Source organism: Schistocerca nitens, unplaced genomic scaffold, assembly GCF_023898315.1.
Source record: "Schistocerca nitens isolate TAMUIC-IGC-003100 unplaced genomic scaffold, iqSchNite1.1 HiC_scaffold_466, whole genome shotgun sequence".
Classification (NCBI taxonomy): domain Eukaryota; kingdom Metazoa; phylum Arthropoda; class Insecta; order Orthoptera; family Acrididae; genus Schistocerca; species Schistocerca nitens.
Window position 1 is genome coordinate 3475573 of NW_026045999.1, and position 15828 is coordinate 3491400.

The 15828-nt window shown below is 42.6% G+C and overlaps 1 protein-coding gene and 1 long non-coding RNA gene across 9 annotated transcripts in view; both read left to right on the forward strand.

The window, feature by feature from the left end:
* The window catches only part of LOC126232185 (zinc finger protein 665-like), a 169554-nt gene that overhangs the window by 100184 nt on the left and 53542 nt on the right, over window positions 1–15828 (forward strand). For 7 of the 8 annotated variants that reach the window (XM_049942477.1, XM_049942481.1, XM_049942480.1 and 4 more), the window contains one exon: window positions 9891–13970. The exons of the other annotated variant lie outside the window; for it this stretch is intronic. In XM_049942477.1, the coding sequence (XP_049798434.1) occupies window positions 9891–11631 (1741 nt within the window). In that variant the 3' untranslated portion in view covers window positions 11632–13970. Of the gene's footprint in view, window positions 1–9890; window positions 13971–15828 lie in introns of those variants that run through there. 8 annotated transcript variants of the gene reach the window in all.
* The window catches only part of LOC126232187 (uncharacterized), a 227265-nt gene that overhangs the window by 100033 nt on the left and 111404 nt on the right, over window positions 1–15828 (forward strand). The window lies entirely within an intron of this gene.

Below are 15828 nucleotides of genomic sequence, written 5' to 3' on the forward strand. Positions count from 1 at the left end.
TGGTGGATAGAGTCGAGACGCCGAAGAATAGACGGCCGAGCAGAGGAGTAGACTATGCTTCCATAGTCCAATTTCGAGCGCACTAAGGCGCGATACAGGCGGAGAAGGACCACTCGGTCCGCTCCCCAGGAGGTACCATTCAGGACACGGAGCGTGTTGAGCGTTCGCAGACAGCGAGCCGAAAGATAGGAAACGTGGGAGGACCAGCACAGTTTTCTGTCAAACATAAGACCCAAGAATTTAGTGACGTCTGAAAACGGAAGGTTGACAGGACCTAGATGTAAGGAGGGCGGAAGAAACTACTTACGTCGCCAAAAATTAATACAAACGGTCTTACTGGGAGAAAAACGGAAGCTGGTTTCGAGGCTCCAAGAGTGGAGGCGATAGAGACATCCTTGAAGACGTCGTTCAAGAAGGCTGGTCCGTTGAGAGCTGTAGTAGATCGCAAAATCGTCCACAAATAGGGAGCCCGAGACGTCAGGAAGGAGACAATCCGTAATTGGATTTATAGCGATGGCAAACAGGACAACACTCAGCACGGAGCCCTGGGGTACCCCGTTTTCTTGAGAGAAAGTACGGGAGAGAGTAGCGTTCACCCGCACCCTAAATGTTCGCTCTGCCATAAATTCGCGAAGAAAAAGGGGCAGCCGGCCTCGAAAGCCCCAAGAGAACAGTGTGCGGAGGATACCTGTCCTCCAACAGGTATCGTATGCTCTCTCCAGATCAAAAAATATTGCTACCGTTTGGCGTTTCCGGAGAAAATTGTTCATGATATAAGTGGAGAGAGCAACAAGATGGTCAACTGCAGAGCGATGCTTTCGGAATCCGCATTGGGCAGGTGTTAAAAGACCGCGTGATTCCAGCCACCAAGCTAAACGGTAATTCATCATACGCTCCAAAATCTTACAGACACTACTCGTAAGAGAAATGGGGCGATAGCTAGAGTGGAGATGTTTGTCCTTTCCAGGTTTCGGAATGGGAACGACGATAGCTTCCCGCCATCGTCTGGGAAAAGTACTGTCGGTCCAAATTCGATTATAAAGGCGAAGGAGGTAACGCAGACTATGGGTTGATAAATGCAGCAACATTTGGACATGGATACCATCCAATCCTGGGGCGGAGGAGCGAGAAGAAGAGAGGGCATGTTGGAGTTCCCGCATGGAGAAAACAGTATTGTAGCTTTCGTGATTTTGAGAGGAGAAAGAAAGATGTCGCACTTCTGCTGCACGTTTCTTCGGGAGAAACGCTGGCGGGTAATTTGAAGAGCTCGAGATCTCAGCAAAGTGCTGACCCAATGAGTTAGAAATTGCGACGGGGTCCACTAAGGTATCATGCGCGACAGTGAGCCCAGAGACCGGGGAGAAACTAGGCGCACCTGAGAACCGTTGAAGCCGACTCCAAACTTCCGAGGAGGGAGTGAAGGTGTTAAAGGAGCTAATAAAGAATTGCCTTCTTGCTATCGCGGATGACGCGACGGCATCGCGCACGGAGCTGCTTATAGCGGATACAGTTTGTCAAAGTAGGATGGTGACGGAAAATGCGAAGAGCACGTCGCCGCTCACGTATTGCGTCACGGCGTGCCTCGTTCCACCAAGGAACTGGGGGGCGCCGGGGCAATTCGGAGGTGCATGGTATTGAATGTTCCGCAGCTGTAAGAATAACGTCGGTAATATGTGTGACCTCATCGTCGACGCTGGGAAAGCGACGGTCATCGAATGTCGCTAGAGACGAAAAAAGTGTCCAATCGGCTTGGGCAAACTTCCAGCGTCGCGGGCGCATATATGGCAGTTGAGGCTGCAGCCTAAGGACACATGGAAAGTGGTCACTCGAGTGTGTATCATCAAGGGCGAACCATTCGAAGCGCCGAGCTAGCGGAACAGTACCGATCGCAAGGTCCAAATGAGATAAATTTGTCGTGGAGGCAGACAAAAACGTGGGGACTGCAGTGTTGAGGCAAACTAGATCCGCTTGGTGGAAGACGTCTAGCAATAGGGAGCCACGTGGACAAGGATGTGGAGATCCCCAAAGCGGGTGGTGGGCATTGAAGTCCCCAACCAGCAAATAGGGGGGTGGAAGCTGACCAAGAAGATGGAGATCAGCTCGTGCCATTGGTGTGGACGATGGAATGTATACAGTACAAAGAGAGAACGTGTATCCAGAAAGGGAAAGACGGACGGCGACAGCTTGGAAGGAACTGTCTAAGGGGATTGGATGATAATGGAGAGTATCATGGAGAAGAATCATGAGTCCTCCATGGGCTGGAGTGCCTTCCACAGAGGGGAGGTCATATCGGACGGACTGAAATTGAGGGAGAACAAAGCGGTCATTAGGACGCAGCTTTGTTTCCTGAAGACAGAAGATGACTGGCGAGTAGGATCGTAAGAGGATCGACAATTCATCCCGATTGGCTCGAATGCTGCGGATATTCCAGTGGATAATGGACATAGGGTGAACAGAAAATGGAGGAATGTGACCAAGGGTGCTGTCAACTCAACGACTGCTCAGAGCTTCCGACTGACAGCATGGAATGGCATTCAGCCGAAGGCAGAAGATCCTGATCCATAGGTTGGTCAGGAGCAGCTCCTGCCACCAGCGATCGGCCGGTTGACCGGCCGCCAGCAGTGCGCCTCGGCGACACAGAAGATGGCCGAGGGCGATTTCCGCCAGGTGGCGCTGTGGATGGGACACGCCTTGGCGGAGAAGGAGAGGAACTGGGTTTCTTTGTAGCCTTCTTGGAGGTATGAGGTTTAGAGGAAGGAGGAACCGATGGTGGTGAAGTTGCCGTACGTAAAAACTCTTCACGAGTATGCTCTTTCTTCGAAGACTTGGTGTCTGACTTTTGGGCTCGAGATTTAGCAGAACCCGACGAAGGGTGAGCCAAAGAGTGGGCAGGCGAAAGTGGTGAAGTTGAACGGGCGATCTTTGCGCTGGCCGATCGGACGACCGTGGCACTAAAGGTGAGGTCGCAAGTCTGCGTGGCCGCCTCCTTTGTTGGCCGAGGAGAAGCAAGGACAGTGCTGTATTTGCCTATCTGAGGCACGGTGGGCTGTCGACTGGCGAATAATTTTCGAGCAGCAAAGGTCGACACCTTTTCCTTCACTCTTATTTCCTGGATGAGCTTTTCGTCCTTAAAAACTGGGCAATCTCTAGAGGAAGCAGCGTGGTCACCCATACAGTTGATGCAGCGAGGGGATGGAGGTGGACAAGCACCCTCATGGGCATCCCTGCCACACGTAACACATTTGGCCGGATTAGAACAGGACTGGCTGGTGTGATTGAATCGCTGGCACCGATAGCAACGCGTAGGGTTTGGGACGTAAGGACGAACGGAAATTATCTCATAGCCTGCTTTGATTTTCGATGGGAGTTGCACTTTGTCAAATGTCAAAAAGACAGTGCGGGTTGGAATGATCTTCGTGTCAACCCTTTTCATAACCCTATGAACAGCCGTTACGCCCTGGTCTGACAGGTAGTGCTGAATTTCTTCGTCAGACAGTCCATCGAGGGAGCGTGTATGAACGACTCCACGCGAGGAATTTAAGGTACGGTGCGGTTCCACCCGGACAGGGAAAGTGTGTAGTAGTGAGGTACGCAGCAATTTTTGTGCCTGGAGGGCACTGTGTGTTTCTAACAACAGGGTGCCATTCCGTAATCTGGAACAAGACTACAGGACCTGCAATTGCGTCGACACCTTTCTGAATAATGAAAGGGTTGACTGTGGAGAAGTCGTGACCTTCGTCAGACCGAGAAACAACAAGGAACTGTGGCAACGATGGAAGAACTGACTGTGGTTGAGACTCAGTGAACTTACGTTTGTGAGCAGACATAGTGGAAGGTGAGGAAACCATTGCGGAAGAATCCCCCATGATTACCGGCGTCTCCGATGGCGCGCTCCTCCCTTGTGGGGGCCCTCTCTGAGGGCACTCCCGCCTTAGGTGATTGTTCACACCTCAGGTCACACCTCCCGACAAACGGACGGAGGGACCAATCGGCACTTTCGGAAGGTATCAGCTCGGGTAATCACCCCTCCCTGGGCCTGGCCGTTACCAGGGGGTACGTACGTGTCCTACCTGTCTACCCGGGGCGGGGAATTACGCGTTACCCCGTCACCGGCTACGCATGGAATTGCGTGGGTCGGCCTTCAGACACGCACAGGGAGGAAGAAAGAGAAAGGGAAAGGGAAAGGAAAGAAGAGGTCTCAAACGCCGCAGCGGAGAAAAGGGTAGAGAGAAGAGGTAAGGAAAAGAGAAGGACAAAGGAAGGACGAAGCCTTACAAGTAAGGAAGGCGAAGAATGTGGTACATTTACAAGCGTCCGTCTCCGGACGTAGGCACAAACCATTCCCCCAGAGGGGGAGAAAAGGATGGAAAGAGCCAGAGGTGAGGGGGGGGGCGAAGATGGGGGATGGGGAAGGATGCGGAAAGGGAAGGTATGCAGCCCGGAAAGGAAGGAAGGCCACATCAGCTCGGGGTCCCGTGCTCGCTACGCACGTATCCACAAAAGAGTTGTGGATCCCCTGGGGGGGACCTCATCTGCTGACAAATGAAGACGATCCTATTGTGTAATAGGCAGACATCTATCCAGACCATCACACAGGAACTCCTAACTGCATTAGGATCCACTGCAAGTACTATAACAGTTAGGCAGGAGGTCAGAAAACATTGATTTCATGGTCAAGTGGCCGCTCACAAGCCACACATCATCCTGGTAAATGCCAAACAACACCTCACTTGTTGTAAGAGGCATAAACATTGGACGATTGAACAGTGGGAAAACATTATGTGGTGTGACGAGTTGTGGTACTCAATGTGGCAGTCCGATGGCAGGGTGTGGGTATGGCGAATGCTTGGTGAACATCTGTCAGGGTGTGTGGTACCAACAGTGACATTTGGACGTGGTGGTGTTGTGGTGTGGTCGTGTTTTTCATGGAGGGGTCTTGCAGCCTTTGTTGTTCTGCATGGCACTATCACAGCACAGGCTTACACTAATGTTTTAAGCACCTTCTTGCTTCCCATTGCTGAAGAGCAATTCAGGGATGGCCCTTTCAACACGATCGATCACCTGTTCGGAATGCACGGACTGTGGCGGAGTGGTTACATGACAGTAACATCCCTGTAATGGACTGGCCTGCACAGAGTCCTGACCTGAGTCCTGTAGAACACCTTTGGGATATTTTGGAACACCAACTTACATTGATACCTCTCCTCAGTGTGGCACTCTGTGAAGAATTGGCTGCCATTCCCCAAGAAACATTCCAGTACCTGATGGAATGTAAACCTGTGAGAGTGGAAGCTGTCATAAAGAGTAAGGGTGGGCCAACACCATACTGAATTCCAGCATTACTGATGGAGGGTGCCACAAACCTGTAAGTCATTTTCGGCCAGGATTCCAGATAGGTTTGCTCACGTAGTGTTCATGTGGGAAATGGGTGCTACAAAACTGAAACACATGAAATAACTTAGCTATTACCAAAAACGTCACAAAATTAGGAAGACATGACATTGTGCCATGGAAGATGATAATAGACTTTAATTGTACAATTGATATCATAGATTCCCATAACCTACTTAAGTGAGTTATTGTTTCTCATAAGTAATTTTTTGGAAGCTACCCAACAATTAAGAATGGCTGGTAGAAATGAGGTAGCACTTATTTGAGGAAAATTATGAATAACTAAAATGGTAATCCACAGATAACAGACACTTAATATTAAATTCAAGTCCATAAGGGTTAACAGCATGTGTAACTGCTCATGTAATGTCATGAGATGATGCCAAAGTCCCTAATATCACGAGCTTTGTTGTGGGATTTCAAAGGACAAGAACTGTATGAGAAATACTGGAAAGCTTCACATGAATCAGGAACATAGTGTTGCAACAACTGTACCATCTTGAGCCATGACTATCCAGCATGGAATGAGGATATTTGCTGTCTCATTCGCTTTGTTATGGGAGGGTTGTTCCAATGAGACATCTTAATTCACTAGCAAAGTCTTCAAGAACACATTTGTTGGTGACTCGTGGGCTGTGGCAGTAGATGGGGGTGTTACTTAATGCTCTACTCTATCCCAACAGACAAAGATAGAAAACACTTGAAACCTAAAGCCACCACCATAATCACTGGGGAAAAGACATACAGGAACTAACAACTGTCAAAATAGCAAGACTTGAAGCTTTCAGAGCATCAGCTACAACTACCTCATACCATGAATCACAGGTGGACTCAGCCAGCTAGATGTAAACATTGATGATGGTTTCAAGATGGAACCACAAATTTCCACAGCAAAAACCCTCAAATTGTCATCTCCCTACTCCCTTCTAATAATTGTACACGAGCTTATTGTTGGTTTAATTACTCCTATACTGCAATGGAACATTCATAGTTTGATAGCACATGTAGAGTAACTGAAACTTTATATTTGAAGAAGATCACTGTATTTCACTTCAGTGACTTTGTAAATCTTTCAGTAGTCCCATGCTGTCAGGGCACAGTATCTGACTCCTTCCCACTGGGGGAAGGACTGCTTGATGGACAACCTGTGTTACTCGTCTGTGAGGCATAAGTGAGGACTGAGATCAGACACTAGCTGTATGAATACGAACAGCAGTTTCTCAATGTTATTAGATTTTGTTTTCATTTGCCAGGAACCTCTTTGCAAGAAGCATTGCCAATATTGATATGAAATTTTGACAGCCATTTCGTTTGTAGGAGATAATGATGTCAGTAATATGCAGGGGTAATGCCAGCATCTCCTGGTGGGTCGTGAGATGGACTATGTCTCCTGAATACAGGTGGTAGAATTTGCTGCAACACAGTTATTTGATTTCTTACAACTGATCTCTAATCCTGCTTCATTGTAATTGTAACCTCCACACACAGGCATCTCAAAAGGAGGTCATTGAAGTTGGTACCACAGAGAGCAAACAGAGGATTGGTTTAGCGTCTGGTGATTTTCGAAACTGCTTACATCTTGCATTCTAAGATTATTCTAAGGTAAATTCACCACACTGTTGATGCACTTGTCATGTTGTGGAAGAAATTGTCAGCCCACTGTATTCACCTTCTGCAATTCCAATGTTGCTCATCTCCAGAGCACACTTGTACAGTGAATATTTAGCTGAGAACAGCTGTCTACAACATTTCTTTTGTAAGTTTGCTCAACAAAAATGCGAGTAGTACCAGGAGTATCCATTGTTATTTTAATAGCCCATAAAACTGCTATATCAGGCAGAGACAATCTATACACCAGATGGGAGACAGTGAGATAGCTCAGGCAGTGCAAATGTGGTGCCTCAAAGAACCTAGATATCACTTTTTATTTTCAAGTAGTACTACATAATAGCTGAACTGCTAGGAACCATTTATCTTTATGAAAGAAAGCAGTCTTGCCTCTTCTACTGAACCCAGGGGAAAAAGATACATTGCACAAAATCACTTTAATGTTGCCCTCACCAATTGTAAGCCAAATTAGTAGAAAAGTTCGATTGGCATGTGGCATACCTGGTCTGTAGAATTCAAGAAAGAATGTACTAACATCCAGCCTACATTTGTAGGATATTTCTGATCCCTGAGCTTGTGGATGGCTGGAATACACTGCCTTTCCCTAATCCAATAATATATCGAAACAGTGTGTCGTCATGGTATATGTGTTTGTATGACAGTTCAGGGAAAGTCGGCGCCTGCCATCTATGCCATATGTAAGCTGTGAAAGTGAGAGGTGTTTCCAGCCACTTTGATTTTGGGCATACCAGGCATATACCCTTATTACATTGCCTGTGTGGAAGGAGCTGTATAAGAAACACACCTACATAGGACGTACACAAAAGGTGTGTTCTTTTTAATGCAGAATACAATACTGTAGTCAGTGCGATATAATATTATACTTTAACTTAGAGGTGTTAGACAGGATCCCATTTTACTGCGAGTTTCTCTTAAAGAACAATATCTGGTGTATAACATTAGTGACACTGTATAACTGTTACCTGCAATGGAGTGATTAACTGTAAAGATTTCATTTAATCACATAGAAAACAAGTTTTAATGTAATCTGATTAAAACTACTTGACAGTTGACATGTCACTTGGCACTGCAGCGTTGCTACATCCAATGCCAGCTATGGCTCGGTTATAGGCAACACATAAACACAGTGGGTCACTTCACAAATGCTGTTAATATGTAATGCACAGCATGACAGAAATTGGATTTGCTCTGTTGGAGCTGATTTTAAGTGATCTGTTACTAATTGTGGTAGATGACAGGTTTTGTAGCCGTTAATTTAAACTCGTGTCCTAACCTTACCACAACCGTGTGATGCGCAGTAAACCGAGAAAACAGCGATCAGATAATCTGCAGCACAATTAAGATCTTGATCATTTTGTGCCGAAGTTTTAAGTCTAACCACTCTCAGAAAACTCAAGAGAGAATTTGTCTTATGTTTGTTAGCGTAGCCATATTCTGCAGCATAATTTCAGTTGTTGAGGAAAGCAAACTGTAATTTTCACCGTCATTGGTTAACTTAAACTATATACCCACCAAAAAGCAAAACAGTCAAAAGCAACAATCTGGCCGGTGTGGCCGAGCGGTTCTAGGAGGTTCAGTCTGGAACCGCGCGACCGCTACGTCACAGGTTCGAATCCTGCCTTGGGCATGGATGTGTGTGATGTCCTTAGGTTAGTTAGGTATAAGTAGATCTAAGTTCTAGGGGACTGATGACTTCAGATGTGAAGTCCCATAGTGCTCAGAGGCATTTGAACCATTCAAAAGCAACAATCAGGATAAATTAAGAATAATATCACGGAAATGTGTGCATGCTCCTACACATCCACAGCCATATCCACACTCAAATGAATTCATTGGGAAGCTCAAAAATTTCCATTCTGATGGAATGGGGTACCTGCAGGTGGAATGATTGGACCCAGATATCACACAGATAGACCATGCACCTACTGCCATTACTTGCTCTCAGAAGACAATGATAGGCTGTACAGTGTGACTTGTGCTGACGTCACTACTGACACGTGTGTTTGATTCAGCCAAGGATGTTTTGGAATTCCTGGTGACCAAATGTTGACCAAGTATTTTTGATTGGGTAGCTGTAACTGCATTGGCATTCTTTCTGCCAGAGGGCTACACATAAGCTGTGCTGCTAACAACACACACCTTATGTTAGAACAATGTCTGTGTCATTCACATTTGTTCATCAGTCTGGAAGTTTATGTATGTGTTCCTTCATGTATTGACCTGACGTTATTTCCTATATGTGCACAGATGTTTTCCACATGGTTGACGGCCTTATTATAAGCCAATAAAAAAGTTTGTTTGTGGTAGTTGTTGATTCATTTAGAATCAAGTAAAAAACCATGCTTTATTGTTTTGTGAAATGAATTAATCATTTGTGGTGTTACGAATTTCTACCCATAGCTGAAAGTGCTCTCCAAAACAAAGAAAGAGCCACTTGGGAAAATTTACTTTTATTTTAAAATCATTGATTACTCTTATTTTTCGTTTCCTTTTATCTTTGAGTGGAAACTCCTATGTACAAAACTGGAGGATATTATATCTAATAAATGTAGTATTTTATAAAGTTGTGACACATTTAAATACCGGTACCTACTAGAAAATTTGGAAACGTAGTCAGCACTGAATGAGATTGGTCGTTATTGAATTTCCTGTGATGGTTTGCTTTATGAAAATGTTTCAGTGTCGCAAAATTCTATCGTTCTAGTAGAATCTCATGACAGTTTTTAATCACTTACATTTACTGAATAAGTTATCTGTGACACACACACGTTTTTATCTTTCGGTTGATAGTCCCTGATTTTGTGTGTGCTAAAATATTGTTTTTTGTGTCTTGTAAATCAACATTTCACATCTCTTTCTTCATTCCGCAGTTTCATTCGAAGTGCTGGTGAGAACTGTGACACTTCGTTTCAAGAAATATTACACCAAGGAGTAGTCAACGACAAGCTGGAGATAGATTCAGAGAAGTCAACAGGTTTCACTGTGTGCGGTAGCTATACCAAAATACCGATTTCACAAGAAGATAGCTTATTCAGCATGAGATGCAGTCGTAGCATTAGGGAAAAGGATTTTCACAAGTTTAACTGTAATTTCTGCCTAAAGAGCTTCCCTTCCAAATACACACTCATAATGCATGTCTTCAACCACATTGATGGTGTGCAGGCACCTGCATGTGTGTGTAAGTCATGTGGTGAGGTATTGCCCACTGATGACCACTTGAAAAAACATTTGAGAATGAGTGAGGGTGACCAAGCATTATCTGCTGCCAACAGTGGGATATATGACTGCAGTGATGGCCATGAAAACAATATCTCCTTGGAGAGTGTACAAGAAGGAAGCATGGAACAGACCGTGAAGCAGTCTTCATCCAAGGAAAGTAGGAAAACTTCCAAGAAATCCTTTAATGATATACGTGATACACATACTCTGACACAAGCTGCCGAGAAACCCGAAAGATGTAATGATGATGGAAATTTATCTACAAGTGATAATGTCAATGTCCACAGCGTGCTAAGTGCAAAGAGGTGTCACAGATGTGATGTTTGTGCTAAATTGTTTACTTTGTTAAGTGCTCTTAGGAGACATCAATTGATACACACTGGTAAGCGACCCCACAATTGCGACGTTTGTGGCATATCTTTTACACGCTCGAATTATCTTATGAGGCATGAGTTAATACACACTGGAAAGAGACCCTATAAATGTAGTGTTTGTGAAAAATCGTTTACTGAATCGGGCAATCTGAAGAAACATCAACTAATACACACTGGAAAGAGACCATATAAATGTAATGTTTGTGAAAAATCGTTTAATCAATTGGGCAATCTGAAGACACATGAATTAATACACACTGGAGAGAGGCCATATAAATGTAGTGTTTGTGAAAAATCGTTTACTGAATTGGGCAAACTGAAGAGCCACAATTTAATACACAGTGGAAAGAAACCCTATAAATGTAGTGTTTGTGAAAAATCGTTTACTGAATTGGGCAAACTGAAGAGACACAAATTAATACACACTGGAAAGAAACCCTTTAAATGTAGTGTTTGTGAAAAATCGTTTACTGAATTGGGCAATCTGAATAAACACAAATTAATACACACTGGAAAGAGCCCCTACAAATGCAGTGTTTGTGGAAAATCGTTTACTCGATTGGTCCATCTGAAGAGACACGTATTAATACACACTGGAGAGAGACCATATAAATGTAGTGTTTGTGAAAAATCTTTTACTCAATTGGGCAATCTGAAGAGACACGAATTCATACACACAGGAAATGGACCCCACAAATGTAATACTTGCGGTAAATCCTTTAGTGTAGTGTACAATCTCACGACCCACGTCTTCATACACAATGGAGAGAGACCCTACAAATGTAGTGTATGTGGAAAATCGTTTAAACAGTTGGGCAATCTGAAGACACATGAAACCATACACACAGGAAAGAGACCCTACAAATGTGATACTTGTGGCAAGTCTTTTAATGCGAAGTCTATTCTCAGGTCCCATGTCTTGATCCACACTGGAGAGAGACCCTACAAATGTAGTGTTTGTGGAAAATCGTTTACTCAACCAAGCCATCTGAAGAGACATCAATTAGTACACATTTAACAGAGAATACACAAATGCAATGTGTGCGATAAATCTTTTTCACAACTGGGTCACCTAGAGACACAAAGATTAATACACGCAGGGAAGAGTCCCCACAAATGTGATACTTGTGGAAAGTGTTTTACTTACGTGGGTAATCTCAAGAAACCTACAATAGTACATACTGGCGAACGACCGTATAAATGCAGTACTTGTGGAAAATAGTTTAACCAATCGAGTAATTTCTAGACACAAGAATTACTTCACAATAAAATAGGTTACACAGATATATTTGTGGGAAATCTTATACTTAGGTTGATCGTCTTGAGAAGCATGCTATAATACACACTTAGTAGAGGCTATTCAAAGCATTGTCGAGGTTTATAGCGTTACACGTGTGTTACGAAAATTGTTTGCATCTGCTAGAGAGAGGTCATAGAAATTGACGAATCTGCTGCTTGATGTTTCAAGAAGATGCATACTAAATACTACATATGAATCACATGGTTGCGATTTTTTTGTGATAAATGCTCCATGCCTTAATGAACTGGCTACCAGAAATTTGTGCATTGAGAATACCTTTTACTCGTTTGGGTAGGAGTTCCAAGTGGTAATAAGGACCCCATCTTCACCATGTGAATGGAACAGTATGTTGCCAATTTTTTGAAAGATACTGTGAATTCAAGATTCATGAAGCTGTATGCACTTGCCAGGTGACAGCGAAATGTTCTTATTATACATTCTTCACTCAGACTATTTATCTGAACAATGGAGAAAGATACAAAAATCTCCTGATTATGCACACATTTTACTGAGGTATGCTTCCTTAATAGTTGCTATTTGTGTAGTTAATAATGTGCACACATGCGACTCCTCCATTAGGAAATAACTGATGGTGGCGAGTATGCAGTGATAATCCAAAAATTTCAATCGTTTGCCTAGTAGCCTTTTGATTCACCTTCAGAAAGCAATACAAAAGCTCTTCTGCATGTAGTGCATTGGTCTACATGTCTACACATAGCTCACACAGTAGCCATAAATTGTAGGCTGTTGATCTGTTGCTGTGTAGACAGTGTGCAATAGCATCCCATATTCATTCCATCATGATCTAATGGGTTGAACAAGGTGGGCAAGACAAGTGTGAGATATCATGCTGTTCAAACCATTGTAGTGTGATTATGGCCCTGTGACTTGGACAGTTATCCTGCTGCAAGATGATGCCACTGTCAGGGAAGTGATAAAGAGGTTGCAATAATGTTTGTATTGTCCACAGCTGTCATGATGCTTTTTCTTGTATCTCATATGAATATACCCCATAGCATGACATTGGCTTCATCTTCCTGCCTCTGTTGTGTGGTACATGTTTGAATAACCATTCATCTGGATAATGGCATATCTGGGCACTACCATTGACCTGGTCGAACAAGAAATGTCACTTATCCCCACATGTGACACATCTTTATAGGTATGCAGTCCAATCTCAATTATCGCATTTCCACTGCTGCCGTAACTGACAATGTTGTTAGATCAACATGGGAATACAGAGGGGTTATGTAACTTGGGGCCTCATGCTCAACAATGTCTGCAGAATTGCTTGAGTCTTGAGCATGCTCAAGCATTATCTCCTTTCTTCAGATTGTCATCGACACCACTTTCCAGAGTAGCTAGGCTCTGATCTCCCATTCTCTAGGTAAATCACAAGGATCCTACACCTTTTTGTCAACTTGTGGTTTCACCATCTTTCAACGATGTTCCATAGAGGCTAACAATTGGAGCACATGAGCAGCCAACCAGATTCGCTGTTAGTGAGATTCAATTACCCAGGCACCAGGCAAAACCATCTGCTCTTTGGCAAAGTTATTTGTCTGTGGTTTGTCACATACTTTCACTAGAATGATTACCCATTCGCATCAGCTTATACAGTTTCATTACTGTGTAATGAATGCCACTGGGCAGCATACAGCTGTCTTATGGAAGTTGATATAATGATTTGGATCAACAGTGTATATTCACACAAAAGGGTCATTTGGTAAATTGTGTAGTCATTCAAATTTTCATGCTTTGTTAAATTTTATATCAATACACTACTGGCAGTTTGAGCTGTATTTCTTGTGAAATATTTTTGTGTAGTACAAAGCACTGTACATAAATCTGAGTTCATGAAGAGTAGTTATATGCATGAAGTCTTTAATTATTTGTCTGTTTTTAATCGTCATGTAACTGCTGAACTAACATACGTGGGAAAACTATATCAGATTATAATTACAATTGTATAAAACACAAGGACAATTGAAACAGCACAAAGTGTGATTACTAGAATATAAATTTAATCCAAATGCATAATTTTTATTGTAATAAGTAAATATAGCAAACGTGCTTTCTTTCTAATTGCTTTGTTTTAATTTTATTTCTTTTTAGTTGTCTTCGTTCATCTACTTTAAACATGATTTCATAGTGTGTATTTTCCTTTATTTCTCTAATAAATGTGAGGTATCAGAAATCTGTACTAATGCTTTGTCTCATATTTCATAATGTTTGTTTTTGGTCAGTTTTTTCGATTTTCTACCTATTTCTTTTTGGTTTTTATGTTTTGTCATACTGGTAATAACTTGAGGTAATTGTTAAGTGGTAGGCATTTGTGAGTTTTGTGACAGTTTCAGCTTTGTGGCTTCTATCTGAAATGAGAATGTATCTGTCATGATGGTTCTTGAAACATAATACTGTGCTGCTATCTGGTCTGTAATACTGCAGTGGCTTTTAAATATTTAGGCAATGGTGATATATTTGCAGTTCGTGGACTACTATTCTTCATAGACACTTGATAAGGAGTTCTGGTTGTGACTTGGAATGAAATTGCAAGGATTTAAATTATATCTTTATCCATATAGCAGTGTTGTTACACTATTCTGTCCAGCTATTTAGTTGCATATTTTTGCTTCACTTCCTTTTGTTACTGCGCTTTTTGTGGATGGTCTATTTTAATCGTAAGAGAAAAATATTTTTTCTCTTAGTATTTCTTGCTGAGACAAATATTATTACAATTCTTATTCAAGTAAGGACAGAGCCCTAAATTCACAAACTTACAATGCTTCTGCTCACATGAAGCTTAAATCCTGGCTCATAGCTGTTCTATTTTAATAGTCTCATCACTGAAAATGAGATTATGATGATTCTGAATAGAAATTAAGTAAAGTAACCCACATTAACATATTAAAATAGTATTTCAAATGACAGAAAGAATGGGAAATATTGGCAATATCACTTTGTCAAAATACAGTGCCATTAATTGTTGTAGTGTGGTATTTAATCATAAGACCAACACAAATATCATTATTAGTAACTGGTTATTACTGCCATCATCATATGATGTTCCTGACCACTTTTAGATGTATTATGTTGAAATATATCTGACAAATGCCATAAAGGCTGTAATGACCATCTTCATAGCATCACCTTTGCCCATCAAACCAATATGGGTGGCATTTTCCACCCAAAACGTTCTTATAAAAATCATTTAGAGACGATAATTGTTGCCATTTCTGTTTTGTAGGTGAGCTCAGCAACAACTTGCACTTTTGTCCCAAATGATTCATTTAAAACCTGAATTGTTGGACATCTGTCAAAAGACAAACATTGGCGATCACTTGAGTCCAAAATGAATCATAAATCAAGAAAGTGTGATTATAAAATTGTCGTTTGCAGAATTGCAGTAATTTCTTGTTTGAAATTACTTGAGTGAATGGAGTTTGTTGGAAGATGATGCAGGATTCATTTAAAGCAAAAAAACTTACGTTTCACATAAGTATATAATTGTGAACCCTCCCAGGGGACACCACATTATTGTGGGCACCTTCAGTGCTTGGTGGGAGGGTTTGCGTGCTCTGACGAAGTCGAGAGCTGTCCTGGAGGTAGTGTAGCTACTTTGAATCCAACACACCTAGGGGAGTAAACCCTAAAAAAATTCAGGTCCTCCAAGTCAGTGGTTAGGCATGAGGGTAACAACCCCATGCTGGAAAAAAGTGCTGTTGTGGATACTATACAGATGCCTCAGAATGGAAAGGATTGCCTCTTATGATCCGGCGAGAAAAACGGTTAAAGAGAAGGAACACAGATATTTAAAGAGCCACCTGGAATGGAGGACACTCAAGAGGCCTGGCAAGATACAAGAAATAGGGAGTGAACTATATGAAGTGAAAATAGCAGAAATACAAGAAACTA